The 16,818-nt window shown below is 43.5% G+C and overlaps 1 protein-coding gene across 2 annotated transcripts in view; it reads right to left on the bottom strand.

Annotated features, from left to right (window-relative positions):
* LOC145344021 (glucoside xylosyltransferase 1-like) overlaps positions 1–10,195 on the bottom strand; it is a 62,851-nt gene extending 52,656 nt beyond the window's left edge. For both annotated transcript variants that reach the window (XM_080190730.1, XM_080190729.1), the window contains exon 1: positions 9,961–10,195. In XM_080190730.1, the coding sequence (XP_080046856.1) occupies positions 9,961–10,142 (182 nt within the window). In that variant the 5' untranslated portion in view covers positions 10,143–10,195. The remainder of the gene's footprint in view (positions 1–9,960) is intronic.
* Positions 10,196–16,818: the final 6,623 nt, after the last annotated feature.

A 16,818-nucleotide genomic window follows, 5' to 3' on the forward strand; every position in this document is an offset into this window, starting at 1 on the left:
CAGTGAGCTAATGCTGATTTTAAGAGATAGAATATTTTGGTAAGGATATTTCAGACAATGATTGGAAGGGTGTGTGTTAAAATATTCATAAAATCCTCACAAGAACAATTGCCTCCTTGATTACCATGTACAAGGCCCAGTGTGTCAGGATATCAGTCACTTTGGATTTCATTATGGTCAAATAATTGAATGCATTTATTTTGTTCCATATTGCGGTATCCCAAGCCTTTGGATTAAGTTAGCTGCACCGCATACATCTGGATCAAGTGTTACGCAAGATCAGGCAGATGTTACCTGTTCAGATGGGATGGTCTTCATCTGAATTGTGCTGGGACCAGACTCCTGGTGAATTGTGTAACTAGGGCTGTAGATAGGGCTTTAATCTAATTACTTGGTGTGTGTGTGCGTGTGTGCGCGTGCGTGCGCGTACACAGGGGTAGGGGGAATTACAAAATCAAAAGTAAAGGAGGGGGTATGAGTGCAGGTTAATGTTGAGGACATTCCGCTAATTAAAGGAGTAGAGGGCAAGGGAGAGGTTAGTAGCGTTTCTACAAATCGGGTCCAGATAAAGGTTGGCATACAGCCACTTTACCTGAATGCACGAAGCATTCGAAACAAAGTGAATGAGTTGATGGCACAAATCAGCACAAACGGGTATGATCTAGTGGCTATGACAGAAATGTGGTTGCAGGGTGACTGGGACTGGGAACTGAATATCCAGGGGTATCAGACATATAGGAAGGATAGACAGGAAGAAAAAGGTGGGGTAGCTCTGTTAATAAAGGATAATATCAGGGTGGTAGTGAGAGAAGATATAGGCTCCAAATAGCAAAACGTGGAATCGTTGTGGGTGGAGATAAGGAATAATAAGGGGAGAAAGTCACTGGTGGGTGTGGTCTATAGGCCCTCAAGTAATAACTTTGAGGTGGGGCAGGCTATAAACAAGCAAATAATTGACACGCGCAAAAACAGAACAGCAATAATTATGGGGGATTTTAACTTGCATATTGACTGGTTGACTCAAGTCAGACGCGGTGGACTTGAGGAAGAGTTCTTGGAATGCTGTCGGGATAGTTTCCTTGAACAGTATGTTACGGAACCTACAAGAGAGCGAGTTATCTTAGATCTGGTACTGTGTAACAAGGCAGGTAGAATTGGGGATCTTCTTGTGAGAGATCCTCTTGGGACAAGTGATCACAATATGGTTGAATTTCTGATGCAGATGGAGGGTGAGAAAGTAGGGTCCCAAACCAGTGTCCTCTGCTTGAACAGAGGGGAGTATGATAAGATGGGGGTGGAATTGGCTAATGTAGATTGGGGGCGCAGACTGGTTGGAAGGATAGCTGAGGAACAGCGGAGGATTTTTAAGGAAATCTTTTTCAGTACTCAGCAAAAATATATTCCAGTGATAAAAAAAGGACTGTAAGAAAAGGGATAACGAGCCGTGGGTATCAAAGGAAATAAAGGAGAGTATTAAATCAAAAACCGATGCGTACAGAGCGGCTAAAAATAGTGGGGAATTAGAAGATTGGGAAAGATTTAAAAAACAAAGAATGACTAAGGAAGTGATAAAGGAAAGAGTATGAAACTAAACTAGCTCTAAATATAAAAAATGATAGTAAAGGTTTTTACAAATATATAAAGAAGAGGAGAATGGCTAGAGTGAATGTTGGACCCTTGGAGGATGAGAGGGGGGATTTAATGGTGGGAAACAAGGAAATGGCTGAGGCTTTAAGTTTGTGTCGGTCTTCACAGAGGAGGACACAAATAGCTTACCGAATATTAAAGATGGTAGGAGAGGAGGTCCTTAATACAATTACTGTTACTAGAGAGGTAGTGCTTGGTAGACTAATGGGACTGAAGGTAGACAAGTCCCCGGGACCGGATGGAATGCATCCCAGGGTTCTGAAAGAAATGGCAGAAGTAATAGCAGATGCATTAGTAGTTATTTATCAAAATTCGCTGCGCTGGACTCTGGGGAAGTGCTGGCGGATTGGAAAACAGCTATTGTTACGCCACTGTTTAAAAAAGGTAACAGACAAAAGGCGGGTAACTAAGGCCGATTAGCTTAACGTCCATAGTTGGAAAAATGCTAGAATCCATCATTAAAGAAGAAATAGCAGGACACCTAGAAAAGAACGTTTCGATCAAGCAGACACAGCACGGATTCGTGAATGGGAAGTCGTGTTTGATGAATTTACTGGATTTTTATGAAGGTGTGACTAGTGCAGTAGACAGAGGAGAATCGGTGGATGTAGCATTTATAGATTTCCAGAAGGCATTCAATAAGGTGCCTCACAAAAGGTTGCTGCAGAAGGTTAGGGTACACGGAGTTGGGGGTAAAACGTTAGCATGGATTGAGGATTGGCTATCTAACAGGAAGCAGAGAGTTGAGATAAATGGGTGCTTTTCTGGTTGGCAGTTGGTGACTAGTGGCGTGCCGCAGGGATCGGTGCTGGGGCCTCAACTGTTTACCATGTACACAGACGATCTGGAGGAGGGGGCTGAGTGTAGGGTAACAAAATTTGCTGATGACATGAAGATGAGTGGAAAAGCGAATTATGTGGCGAATGCGGGAGGTCTGCAGAGAGATCTGAATAGGCTGAGTGAGTGGGCGAGGACCTGGCAGGTGGAGTATAATGTTAGCAAATGTGAAGTTATTCACTTTGGAAGAAATAATAGTGGGATAGAATATTACTTAAATGGTGAAAAGTTGCAGCATGCTACTGTGCAGAGGAACCTGGAGGTCCTTGTGCACAAATTGCAAAAACTCAGCCTGCAGTTGATCAAGAAGGCGAATGGAATGTTGGCCTTTATTGCGAGGAGGATAGAATATAAAAGCAGGGAGATCTTGCTGCAGCTGTACAAGGCACTGGTGAGGCTGCAACTGGAGTACTGTCTGCAGTTTTGGTCCCCTTATTTGTGAAAGGATATACTGGCCTTGGAGGGAGTACAGAGAAGGTTCACCAGGCTGATACCGGAGATGAGGGGGTTAGCTTATGAGGAGAGATTAAATAGACTGGGCCTGTACTCGTTGGAGTTTAGAAGGCTGAGGGGGAATCTTATAGATACTTACAAGATAATGAAGGGGCTAGATAGGGTAGAGGTAGAGAGATTCTTTCTGCTTAGAAAGGAAACCAGAACTAGAGGGCACAGCCTCAAAATATGGGGGAGGGGCAGTTTGGAACAGAGTTAAGGAGGAACTTCTTCAGTCAAAGGGTGGTGAATCTCTGGAATTCTCTGCCCATTGAAGTGGTGGAGGCTACCTCGTTGAATATGCTAAAGTCACAAATAGCTAGATTTCTGATAGACAAGGGAATTAAGGGTTATGGGGAGCAGACAGGAAAATGGAACTGATCCACTTCAGATCAGCCATGATCTTATTGAATGGTGGGGCAGGCTTGAAGGGCTAGATGGCCTACTCCTGCTCCTATTTCTTATGTTCGTATCCAATATCACCAAAAGTTCAAGCAGGTGTGATGGCTTTTCACAATGGTGCTGGGGGACATCTTAGTCTTGTTGTAAAAAGTTTGCCTCTTGATAAGAGTTCTGTTTCATGATTTTTTTTTATGGGCAGCACAGTTGCAAACACTGCTGCTTCTCAGCACCAGGGACCCGGTTTAATTCCAGCCTGTTTGGATCACTGTTTGTGTGGAGTTTACACATTCTCCACATGTCTGCATGGGTTTCTTCCGAGTAATCCAGTTTCCTCCCATAGTCCAAAGATGTGTGGGTTAGGTTGATTGGCCATTTAAATTGACCCTAGTGTCAGGGGGATTAACAGGCTACATACATGGGGTTATGGGAATAGGGTCTGGATGGGATTGTGGTCGAAGCAGACTCGATGGACTGAATGGATTCCTTATGCACTATGGGGATCCTATGATTTACTCTACAAGATTTGCCATTCACTGTGCAGATCAGCAACATTCTCTTCTTCCTTTACTAAAATAGTAAAGATTTTTTGATGGTGACCATTTTTCTTCTGGGATTTTATTCTCATAATTTTCATTACAAATTGTTCAGTTTCTCCTTTTCCTTTCAAGCCTTTAAAATGTTCCTATTGCCTGCCAAACTGTATCCCAGGAGACTTCAAACTGATCTTGGGTTATCATAGCTGATGTTTAAATTTTTTGTCATTCTGCTTTTCGTTAATTATCAAAGCTCACCGTTTTTTAAATTGTTTTTGTACTTTACCTCTAACATCCTATTTTTTGTAAATATTAAATTTTAAATTGAAGTCTAACTGAAGTCTACCTTTCCACTCAAGTAATCCTTTTTCAAAGTGAACAGACTGTATAATACCCAGCTAACTATTCACACAATTCTCAAATCTTTTAACCAAACTTCTTCACATTACAATTAATCCACGGTAATGATTTTGATATACCATGTGTGCTTCTTTCCAAGTACAAGCTATGTCAATTCTTCCAATGGCACAAGTCATAGCTTCCCTTGGAAGTTTTAAAAGCAAATTATTAGAAAATATACATTTCTAAAGCACTGCTCCAATCTGCTGGTTATTGCATGTTAAACTAAAAACATTTCACATGGTTTTGCTTTGTTTATTGTGCTTTCAGCATTTGAACCCTCTGTGAAAGCATGGGTTCTTTGCCTCCCTTGACTGAAATAGCAATAGTAACAGTTCCTGTAGTCTCACACCTCCAAATAAGGCCTTTCATGCTGTGTGCAGGAGGACATTGACAGTATTCATGGTTTATGCACAGCTGTGTTCACCTGCTCAAACATTCCTGTCACCTGCAAGTCAAGACTCAATGTCACACTATCTAACTTCTAAAATAGTCCTCCTTTGGGGGAAGGTGGATGTGAACAGGTTCTCTTTGGGGTGGAAAAGATTTGAAAATGACATGGAACATTGGTGTCAGATTAAAACCAAATATATACTCATCAGCAGACTCAATAATCCAATATCTGAATCAGGCAAATTTGCAGAGGGCAAAATCAACAATTAACCAAGCAGCTGGTTTCACTGATAATGCCAAAAGAGTCAGTAAACAAATTGCTGGGGCTCTTTCCACTTGACCCTAAACACCATATCACAATATCCCATTGGATGGAAGCATCCTAGACAGACAGTAGAAAGCTGACTTTGAGCAATTAGTCCAGCAGTAATCCTAAGTAAACTTTTGCCTACCCAAGTCTGAACACCCTCAAATTGGCTAAGAGAGGCATACGTGCAATTCAAATCAGGCAACAAGAAACTGTGTGGCTTTTCTAATATTGGTTAGAAATTTAAGGATGTCAAGTGGCAAGAGTCAGTGTGTGACATGCTATTACCAGCTCTCAGGAGCCCATTGCCATTTAATTAGGAGAGTTACATCCATTCAACGTTCCCAATTTCAGTTAAAAACTCCAGAGTATCTACTGACAATTTCGTACAGTTCCCCCACGTTGAGACTGAAGATCTCCAACCAGTTGAGCCAAATCTACTGGAGTTAATTTTTGCCCATAAGGCTTGGTCCATGCCTACATACAACAATGAGTAGGATATGAGCAGATTGCTAGTTATAAACTACTGGGGCTCATTGTTCTGTCTTTTATTTGTAAAGGTCCCCTTGTGTTGTTGGTTAGCCTGGCCATTGTACCTCCTAACCTCAGGAGTTGATGCCAAATTGGAGGTGCTTATAGTCTGTTCCCCTAAAATGGAAATTGCAGCTTTCATGTCAACCTCCACCTGCAAGGGATGGCCATTTACTCGTAATTCCAACATCTTCAGAGCAAATTTTGTTGTTACAATACGGTTCAGTTCTAGTGTCCCTGTCTTTGAAAGAGGGGATATCTGCATAGTACACTCAGGTACCTGTCTCTGCTTTGTTCCTAGGCAACACACATTTGCCTGTACCTGATGCATTGCTGTGGTTGTGTCCTTTGAAAGTTCTTGCAGTAATCCATCAACTGGTATCTATACCTTTCTGGAATATGATTTTTTAATACAGTTGAAGTCAGCATTGCCATTCCTTGAAATCTGATGGTGAAACTAAGGTTCCTATAGTGAATGAGATGCTTTAATATACAATTGATCCAAGAACTCTCCTTTGAGGTCCCTCCCCCACTAGTTAGAAGACATTGCTGTCTGATGCCGCTTGTAGCGTGCTTTCAAGTGACAAGGCTATCTCAATAATTTTAAATCCAAATTGTTTTGGATGGTTAGGTCATTAATGCCATATACCAAACTCACCTGCAACGTTTTGCTAAGAGGCAATCCAAATTGACAGTGTTCAGCTTGTTTCCACAAACCAACCAAGAATTCAGGAACAGATTCCCCAGGGATTCTCCCAAGCGTGTTGAAGCAATATCGCTGGAGAATTACCAGGTGCTTTGGGCTGCAGTGTTTTATTTTTACCAGGTCTACCAGTTCATTAAAAGTTGAATCAGGGGCATCTGTGTAGGTCAGACTTAGCACACTAAAAGTTGGGGCCCCGCATGCTGTCAGCAATATTACTTTTTGCTTTTCATATCCTTCAATCTTGATAGCACAGAAGTAGTAACGCATGCACTCAGAGTATTTAGCCCAGTCTTCACCACTATTGTTATAGAGCTCAAGTTTCCCCAAACAAAAAGAGGCAGAATGGCCTTCTCTTACCGAAGAAAGTATTGACGTTCAGAGGTTGTCCAGGGGGAAAGATGGAAGAAAAAAGATTTTCTTTTCTTCCTTGTCACCAATGCAGTAATTCAGCCACATGCCAGTTTCCCATCAACAACACCTTTTACTGTGCACCAAAGGAAAAAGCAGCTCCCAAGGCTTAATCAGGTCGGCAGGGTAGCACAACGGTTAGCACTGCTGCTTCACAACACCAGGGACCCAGGTTCAATTCCAGCTTGGGTCATTGTCTGTGTGGAGTTTGCACATTCTCTCCATGTTTGCGTTTGCTCCGGTTTCTCGCAATTCTGAAAGATGTGCTGGTTAGGTGCACTGACCCGAACAGGTGCTGGATTGTGGCGACTAGGCAAATTTCACAGCAACTTCATTGCAGTGTTAATGTAAGCATTACTTGTGAATAATAAACAAACTTTTACTTTACTTTAGGTAGTCTTCACCTCAGGACCTACAACTCTGGTCTGGGCAAAGTTACAGGCTTAAAATACCTGCTGGCTGCTGCCCATTGGGTGAGCCACCTCACTCATTCAACAAGACAATTCATAAAACAGCTTCCGGAGTTGAAAGGTTGGCTTATGAGGAGAGACTGAGTAGATTGGCGTATACTCATTGGAATTCAGAAGAATGAGGGGAGATCTTATAGAAACATATAAGATTAAGAAAGAAATAGATAAGATAGAAGCAGAGAAGTTGTTTCCACTGGCAGGTGAAACTAGAACTAAAGTGCATGGCCTCAAAATAAGGGGAAGCATATTTAGGACTGACTTGAGGAGGAACTTCTTCACACAAAGAGTTGTGAATCTGTGGAATTCCCTACCCAGCAAAGCAGCTTAGGTTACCTCGTTGAATGTTTTTAAGGCAAGGATAGATAAATTTTTGAACAGTAAAGGAAGTAAGGATTATGGTGAGTGGGCGGGTATGTGGAGCTGAATCCACAAAAGGATCAGCTATGATCTTATCGAATGGTGGATCAGGCTCGAGGGGGCAGATGTCCACTCCTGTTTCTAGTTCTTATGTTCTTATACTCCATGAAGCTTATGAATCAATTTGTTGATGACTCCCCATGGCCTTTATAGTCGTCATGACAGATTCAAACTGGGAATTCAGTGCAAAGAGAAGGGAGGGAGGTGCTTTTTGGCTTTGTATATTAAACCAGCCATTCCAAGCTGTGATACAAGAAGAAAGAATGCTTTTTACCGTATACCTGTAAAAGTTGGTGAGTCATAACTGAAATGCCAAATTTCCCTAGTCTTCTGAGAAAGTAGAGGAGTTGGTGGGCTTTCTTAATTATAGTGTCAGCATTAGGGAGCTATTACAGGTTGTTGGTGAACTGGACACCTAGAAACCTGAAGCTCTCGATCATTTCTACTTTGTCCCCACTGATGTAGACAGGGGCATGTTCTCCACTAGACTTCCTGAGGGCAATGACTATCTGCTTCATTTTGTTGACATTGAGGGAAGAGATTATTGTCGTCACACCATTTAACCAAATTCTCAACTTCATTTCTGCACTGTCTCAACATTGTTTGTGATCCACCATAGTGGTGTCATCACGGAAAATCGAGTTGGAGGGGAATTTGGCCACATTGTCAAAGGTTGTAAGGAGCATAGTAAGGGGCTGAGGACAAAGCCTTGTGGGGCACCGGTGTTGAGGATTATTGTGGAGGTAGTCTCTGGGTTAGGATCAAGTCACAAAGGGAAGAGCCAAGCCAAGGCCATGGAGTTTGGAGATGTGTTTCGTAGGAATAATGGCTGAGCTGTCGTAAGTAAAGGAATCTGGCACAGGGGTCTTTGTTAAATAGGTGTTCCAACCTTGAGTGAAGGGCCAGAGAGATGGTGTCCACTGCGGACCTGTTGCAGAAGTTGGTAAACTATAGTGGATCCGGCAATCTGAGAGGCTGAAATTGATTCGTGCCAAGACTAACCGTTCAAAGCACTTCAAAATGATGGACGTCAGAGCCACCGGACAAAAGTCATTAAGGCATGCTGCCTGGCTTTTTTTTTGGCACAGGAATGATGGTCATCTTCTTGAAGCAGATAGGAATCTCAGTTTATTGTAAAGAGAGGTTGAAGATATCTGCAAATACCCCGCCAACTCATCGGCACAGGATCCGAGTGCTCATTCGGGCCACTTGCTTTCCATGGGTTGACCTTTGAGGGACAGCATGGCGGCTAGCACTGCTGCCCCACAGCATCAGGAGCCCAAGTTCAATTCCAGCTTTGGGTCACTGTCTGTGTGGAGTTTGCACATTCCCCCCATTCTGTGTGGGTTTCCTCCAGGTGCTCCAGTTTCCTCCCACAGTCCAAAGATGTGCGGGTTAGGTTGACTGGCCATATTAAGTTGACCCTAGAATCAGGAGATTAGCAGGGTAAAAATGTAGGGTTACAGGAGTAGGGTCTGGGTGGGATTGTGGTCAGTGCAGACTTGGGCTGAATGGCCTCCTTCTGCACTGTAGGGATTCTATGATCTATTGTAAGATTGCTCTGACATCTGCAATGGTGATCACAGATACAGGTTCATTCTTGGCTTTTGGGGTGGAGGGTGTACTCTCACTGATCTCTTGCTCAAAACAGGCATAGAATGCATTGAGCTCATCAGGGAAGGAGAGGTGTGCTGAAGCCAGTGATTTCTACACACTCTCATCTTGTATCCTGTTATATCTTGCAGACCTTTACATAGTCAGCGGGGGTCCTTGTGTTTAACCTAGGACTCTAGCTTGGTCTTTTGGCATCTTTGATGGATCTCCTTAGACCATATGTGGCTTTCTTGTACTAATGAAACTATTTCCACTGGTTGCAGTTTGTAGAACTAAGGGCATAGTCTAAAAATTAGGGCAGGACCATTCAGGAGAGATGCTAGGAAGCACTTCCACACACAAACAACAGTTGATGCTAGATCAATTGCTAATTCTAAATCTAAGATTAGGCAATTTTTTAAGCAAAGATATTAAAGGATATGGGCCAAAAATTGGAGTTGGATCAGCCATGATCTCACTGAATGGTGGAATTGGCTGAGGGGCTGAACGGCCTCCTTCTGTTACTATGTTCTGTAGCGTGGAGAGTGAGAGACAGGCACAGTGTGTTCAGATAGGCAGCGTGCATTTCCAGCCTCAGCACCATGGAGGGTAGAGACAGGCAGGGCAGCGCATACAATCTGAGCTCCGGCTGTACGATGGGGAGGTGCATTAACACGCCGAGTCAGTAGGAGACGCTCTTTAAGCGGGTTACCGGGAATCCCTATTTTAACGCTGCATCGAAACCCAGACTGCTTCGCCGCTACCAGGATACACTCCCTCCCCCTCTTCCTCCTCCGGTGAGGCCTCTCTCCTCCTCCCCTTTACCTGTTGAGCGGCTCCGGCCGCACCGCGGCAGGCAGGCCCGCTTCCCGACCTCGTGCTCTCCCGTCTCGAGCAGACGGCCCTGGAACTTCTTCCTCTGCTTCGGCGATCTCGTTAAAGACATAGAAGATGCAGACGAAAGCCAAGGCCGAACACAGCAGCACCGCCCGCACGTAGCGCTTCATCGCCACCCTCCCTCGAGGCCGGGCTATAGGCGCCGGCACGCGCCACCGCTGGCAGTTATTTAAATTCAAATCCCCTCCCCATACCTCCCCCCCCCTCCCGCTGCCCAAAGTCTCCGCGAGCTGCTTCTCAAATACTTTATGAAAGGGTTAAGCGAAGGTCCCGCCACCTCCTGTCCATTGGACCATCGCATTGTCAATCATTCGCACTCGTGGTCTGTCCAATAGAAACATCCCGGGCCCGGGCCAGCGGGCGGTTATTGGTTGCTTGGCGAGAGGCTGGTGTCTCCACAGTTGTGGTGAAGATGACAGAGGTTCCCAGTGTATGTGTTGCATGTACCCCACTCTTCAACAACGCCAGGACATCCCATTGGCTTTACAGCCAAGGAAATACTTTTGAAGAGTTGTCATTGATGAAGTAAGACATGATATTTGTGGCTAGGCAAATCCAAGAAAAATGTCTTCATTGCCCCTTCATTTGACTTAACCATTGACTCAGTGATTCACAAGGCCCCATGAATTATCATAGAATCCCTACATTGCAGACGGAGGCCAACAAGTTTACTGAGTCTGCAATGGCCACAATCCCACCCAGATCCAATCCATGTAACACCACTTATTTACCCTGCTAATCCCCCTTACAGTAATGCATGGCCAATCCATCTAACCTGCACATCTTTGGACTGTGGGAGGAAACCCGAGCACCTGGAGGAAACCCATACAGACACTGGGAGAACTTCACACACATAGTCACCCAAGGCTGGAATTGAACCCAGGCCCTGGCGCTGTGAGGCAACATTGCTAACCACTGTGTCACCCAAAAAAACATTTCTAGGAGCCAGGTAGGATTATAGAATCATAGATGTAAGTTATGACACATGCAGTTTATCAATTTCATGCCATTTCTGAGGAAATCAAGGACTGTACAAAGGTATGAACAAGAAGCCAGAGTGAGACCCTTGTGCCTGCTCTGCCATTTAATAAGATCATCTAATTGTAAACTCAACTCTGCATTCTGCTTATCCCTGTTAACCTATCAGCTCCTTGCTTACCGAGAATCTATCCACTTCTCCTTAAGAATATTCAAAGTCTTTGCCTCCACCACCTTTGCACGAAAGAGTTCCAAAGAGTTATGGCCCTCTATTTAAAATGTTTTTTTTGCCTTATCTCTGTCTTAACATCTTTTTAAATGGTGGTACCTAGTTCTAGATTCTCCCGCAAGAGGAAACATACTCTCCACATCACCATGTCAAGAGCATCAGAAACTTACACATTGCAACCAACTCTTTCAAATTCCAGTAGATGCAATTCTAGCTTATCCAGCCTTTCCTCATTAGACAACATGCCCATTCCAGCTATTAGTTTAGTAAATCTTCTCTGAACTGCTTTCAGTGCATTTATTGTACGCAGCATTCCAGATTCTCCTCTTTGTAGTCTACATAAATGACTTGGAAGAGAGCGTAGGTGGTGTGATCAGCAAGTTTGCTGATGACACCAAGATGGCAGGGTTGGCGGGTACTGAAGTGGATTGTCAGGTGATACAACAGGATATAGATAGGTTGGTGCATTGGGCAGATAGGTGGCAGATGGAATTTAATCCTGACAAATGCAAGGTGATGCATTTTGGAAGGAATAATGTAGAGAGGAGCTATGTGATTAAAGGTAGACAAATTAGGAGTATAGAAACACAGAGGGACCTGGGAGTGCAGGTTCACAAATCCATGAAGGTTGTGACACAAGTGGAGAATGTTGTCAGGAAGGCTTATGGAATGCTAGCCTTTATAGGAAGAGGTATAGAGTTTAAAAGCTGCCGTCTAATGCTTCAGTTGTATAGAACGTTGGTTAGACCGCATTTGGAGTACTGCGTCCAGTTCTGGTCACCTTACTACCGGAAGGATGTGGAGGCTCTGGAAAGGGTGCAGAGGAGGTTTACCAGGATGTTGCCTGGCATGGAGGGGTTGGGTTACGAGGAAAGGTTGGAGAAATTGGGACTGTTCTCTTTGGAAAGACGGAGATTGAGGGGTGACATGATAGAGGTATATAAGATACTGAAGGGAATAGACAGGGTCATTAGTGAGAGACTGCTCCCTAGATTGGTTACGAATACAAGAGGACATGATTTAAGGGTGAGGGGGGAGAGGTATAATTTGGATATGAGAGGAAGGTTCTTTACGCAGAGAGTAGTGGGGGTATGGAACGCGCTACCGAGTGGGGTGGTGGAGGCGGGAACGTTGGACTCGTTTAAGGTTCAGTTAGATAGGAACATGAGTGAAACGAGGATGGAGGGTTATGGTAGGGGTTATTGAATAAGGGTTAGAACCTCGGGAGACACCGGAAAGGCAGGCTTGTCATTAACGTTTTTGTCTTTTCACTCCGCAGGTGGAGGTCCACCTCGTTGTCAAACGAGGGGCATGCACACGGTGGGTTGTGCGTGGGCTGCTCCTGGAGGTTCTGGGAGTGGCCTAGTACTTCATGTCGGTGTGTGTGCTTGATCCTGGACCGGTAGACGGGCGCCGCAACAGCTCGGTGACTAGCACTGCTAGCTGTGCAGATACATGGATTTGGGCCTGTGTCTGTGGGAGTTTGTGCATTCTCCCTGTGGTTGCGTGGGTTTCCTCCGGGCGCTCCGGTTTCCTCCCACACCCCAAAGATGTGCTCTTAGGCTGATTGGTTTTACCAGATTGACACTATTCTCCCCTGAATCTGGCTAAGTCAGGGGTTCTAATTGTAGATACGCAGGGTAGAATAGGTGTAGGGTGATGCGGCGGCGCGGGCTTGTTGGGCCGAAGGGCCTGTTTCCCGTGCTGGGTTGTTCTTTGTTCTTTGTATGTAGCCTTACTAGTGATGTAAGGTAAATTGGCATAAGACCCAGAAGTTGAGGTTGAATATCAGCCAAAATGGAGCAGAATGGCGTACTTATGTTCTTGTGTGGCTGGTGTGGAAGAATAATTAAGTCAGTCCCACTCTTCTCATTCCTCATAGGCCTGTAAGTTTATTTCCATCAGGTATCCATCAAATTTCTTTTTGAGAATTAATGAAAAATGAGACATGAGATCTGCTAATGGAAATATTCACTGACATCTTCAACCTCTCTTTACAACAATCTGAGGTCCCTTTCTGCTTCAAGAAGACAACCATTATCCCAGTATCTAAGAAAAACCAAGCAGCATGACTTAATGACTATTGACCAGTGGATTTGACATGCATCATTATGAAGTGCTTCGAAAGATTAGTCATGGCACAAATTAATTCCAGCCTCCCAGACTACCTGGATCCACTACAGTTTGCCTACCACGCAACAGGTCCACAGCAGATGCCATTTCCCTGGCCCTGCTCTCAACCCTGGAACACTTAGATAGCAAAGAGATTTATGTCATACTCCTATTTATTGACTACAGCTCAGCCTTCAACACCATTATTCCCATGAAACTCATCTCCAAACTCCATGGCCTGCGCCTCGGCAACTCCTTCTGCGACTAGATCCTGAAATTCCTAACTCATAAATCACAATCAGTAAAGATTGGCAACAACAACACCTCCACAATCATCCTCAACACTGGTGCCCCACAAGGCTGTGTTCTCAGCCCCCTTCTATGCTCCTTATAAACCTATGACTGTGCGGCCAAATTTCCCTCCAATTCAATTTTCAAATTTGCTGATGACACCACTGTAGTGGGTCGAACCTCAAACAATGACAAGACAGAATATGGGAATGATAGAAAATCTGGTGAACTGGTGCGGCAACAATAATCTCCCCCTCAAATGTCAACACAACGAAGGAGATTGTCATCGACTTCAGGAAGCATAAAGAAGAACATGCCCCTGTCTACATCAACAGGAATGAAGTAGAAAGGGTCGAGAACTTCAAGTTTTTAGGTTCCAGATCACCAACAACCTGTCCTGGTTACCCCCCCACCCCTCCCCCCCCCCAATGCCAACACTATAGTTCAGAAAGCCCACCAACACCTCTACTTTCTCAGAAGACTAAGGAAATTTGGCATGTCAGCTACAACTCTCACCAACTTTTACAGTTGCATCATAGAAAGCATTCTTTCTGATTGTATCACAGCTTGGTATGGCTCCTGCTCTGCCCAACACCACAAGGAACTACAAAAGGTCATGAATGTAGCCCAATCCATCACGCAAACCAGCTTCCCATCCATTTACTCCGTATACACTTCACACTGCCTCAGCAAAGCAGCCAGCATAATTAAGGATTCTGTGCACCCCGTACACTCTCTCTTCCACCTTCTTTCGGGAAAAAGATACAAAAGTGAGTTCACGTACCAACTGATTCAAGAACGGCCTCTTCCTTACTGTCCTCAGACTTTTGAATGGACTTGCCTTGCATTAAATTGATCTTTCTCTACACTAACTATGACTAACACTACATTCTGCACTCTCTCATTTTCTTCTCTATGAATGGTATGTTTTGTCTGTGTAGCATGCAAGAAACAATACTTTTCACTGTATGTTAACACATGTGACAATGATAAATCAAATTAAAATGTATCGAAGCTTTTTAACTGGCAGTTGTTAGGACAGTTTGCAACAGTACTAATAGTAAAGGGAACAACAATTTTTCCCTTTGCTATTGGTATTCTTGTGAATCTATCTTGATGAATGTAAGATAAAAAGCTTCAACAGTATGTCTCTTATTTTAGCAATACTCAAGTTCTGTATGAAAAGAATGACCACTGATTGCTCTCAAGGACGGTGGAATTGGAAACAAAGAGTTCCAGCACCACTTGCTGTGTAAAAAAGTTATTTCTCACATTTCCTTTGAATCTTGCTTAAAATTGTAAATCTGTGAACCTGAGTTCTTGTGCAATCAAATAATGAAGAGCTAAGCCTGTCACAATCTTGTATCCGTCTATCAAATCTTCCCTCAATCTTCTTTGCTCCAAAGAAAACAACCCCGGGCTTCCAATCTAACCTTGTACCTAAACCCTGTCCCCACATCTTCCCCTAGATTCATTCTGGTAAATCGCCTTTGCACCTTCTCAAGGACTTTCACAACCTTCTGAAAATACGGTAACCAATTTATCTTTTACACCAAGGAAAGTCCCTCACCCATTCTGGGACAACGCCAAGATCAAAATAGAAAAAGGTGCATCAGCAATGGGTTATCTCACTGGTCATTAGCACAACAAAGTGGTGTTCAGATTTAACCCAACAAATCAGCAAAATACGAGATCCACCTGATGGCCTCAGTGGATGTGAGCCTTGCCAAACTAGCACCTTATTTACCAAATTGGATGTGAACATTGAATTTTTGCAGTGCCTCTGGACAAGGAATCCAGATTGCTGACCACATTTATAATATCCATTGGTCATTATTGTTGCAATAGATTACCAGATACTGGTGCAGACACTATTACTATTTCCAGCAAATAACGTCCAAATCGTTAGAAGGCATGGAAAGAGAACAACAATTGTCCCAGTGTTGATTTGACTCCAGTCAGTCACTGGTAGGTCTCCACAGAGTAGTCAGTTACCTGGTCTTCAGTGGGTAACCCTTGTTTCCCAGCAGCTAGCCGCTGAGGTTGCCTGGTAGACAGATACAATTGGTGAAGAATGAATGAGTCATGCCAGCTCCTGAATATCTGGTGAGGGTATGCAGGATCACCAACTGGCAGAACAGAAAGGGAATGAAAGCTCTTCTGATTTAAGAAAATATCTGGCTGAACTGAGACACAAATAATTCCCTGAACCTGTTGTGATGATATCGTGCTATTGATATATTTTATGTTTCTGTAAAGTTATAATTTAGGTCAGAAACTCCAAGGTGTTTAATGAAGTCAGCCTAGACCATAACTTTTGCACTTTGAATCTTGGCATGGGTAAGCATAAGATGTTACACTCCAGGTATGATTCAAATGACCCACTAGAGAACTTCTATCAAACAAAGTTTATTTAAGAATACAGTTAACATATAATAAGACAATCAGCAATTACTTTTACCAATTACAAACAAAATAAAACAGTGATGATATTGCACATACCTTAACAGCTAACTGTACTGTTTCAACCAAACAAATACTCTTACAAACATACACCTGCCCTAGGTTCAGCACAGAAAATAAGTATGCTCATGTGATGCTGGATCTTGCAGCTTTCCAACCCCCTCTGTGGTTTACTCCTTTGGATGGTGAGTTGAAAACGCTGAGGCTTTCTGATTCTGGTATTTTTGTTTTTTTTCCAATTCCAGCATCTGCAGTATTTTGCCTTTATCCTAGAAAGACAAAAATACTGTTTTCAGTCTGGAGTCCAAACTTGAGTTCTAACCAGTCAAACTGAAATTAACTCTGGCTTTCCTTAGGAAGGAACCACTTGATCGTGACCTATCAATCAATCACAAGCCAGACAATTCAAAAGGGTCATAAACGGCAGGACATTGCATTAGGCCCAAATTAAAAATAGACAAAAATGTCCATTATATGCCTTTTAGCAGCAATAAAAGGACAGACAGCTCAGTACCTGCTTATAACTGCAAAGAAGTTAAATTAAAAGCGGAGGAATTTAGAGTAGCTAAGAGTAGTGGGCGAGAAGAGGATTGGGAGAGGTTTAAATGTCAACAAAGATTGACAAAGAAGTTGATAAAGAAGGGTAGGAGAAACTATGAAGCTGGGCTAGCGCTTAATATAAAAAAGGATAGCAAGAGTTTTTATAAATATAT

This window comes from Carcharhinus amblyrhynchos, chromosome 6 (genome assembly GCF_965287045.1).
Source record: "Carcharhinus amblyrhynchos chromosome 6, sCarAmb.v2.hapA, whole genome shotgun sequence".
Classification (NCBI taxonomy): Eukaryota; Metazoa; Chordata; class Chondrichthyes; order Carcharhiniformes; family Carcharhinidae; genus Carcharhinus; species Carcharhinus amblyrhynchos.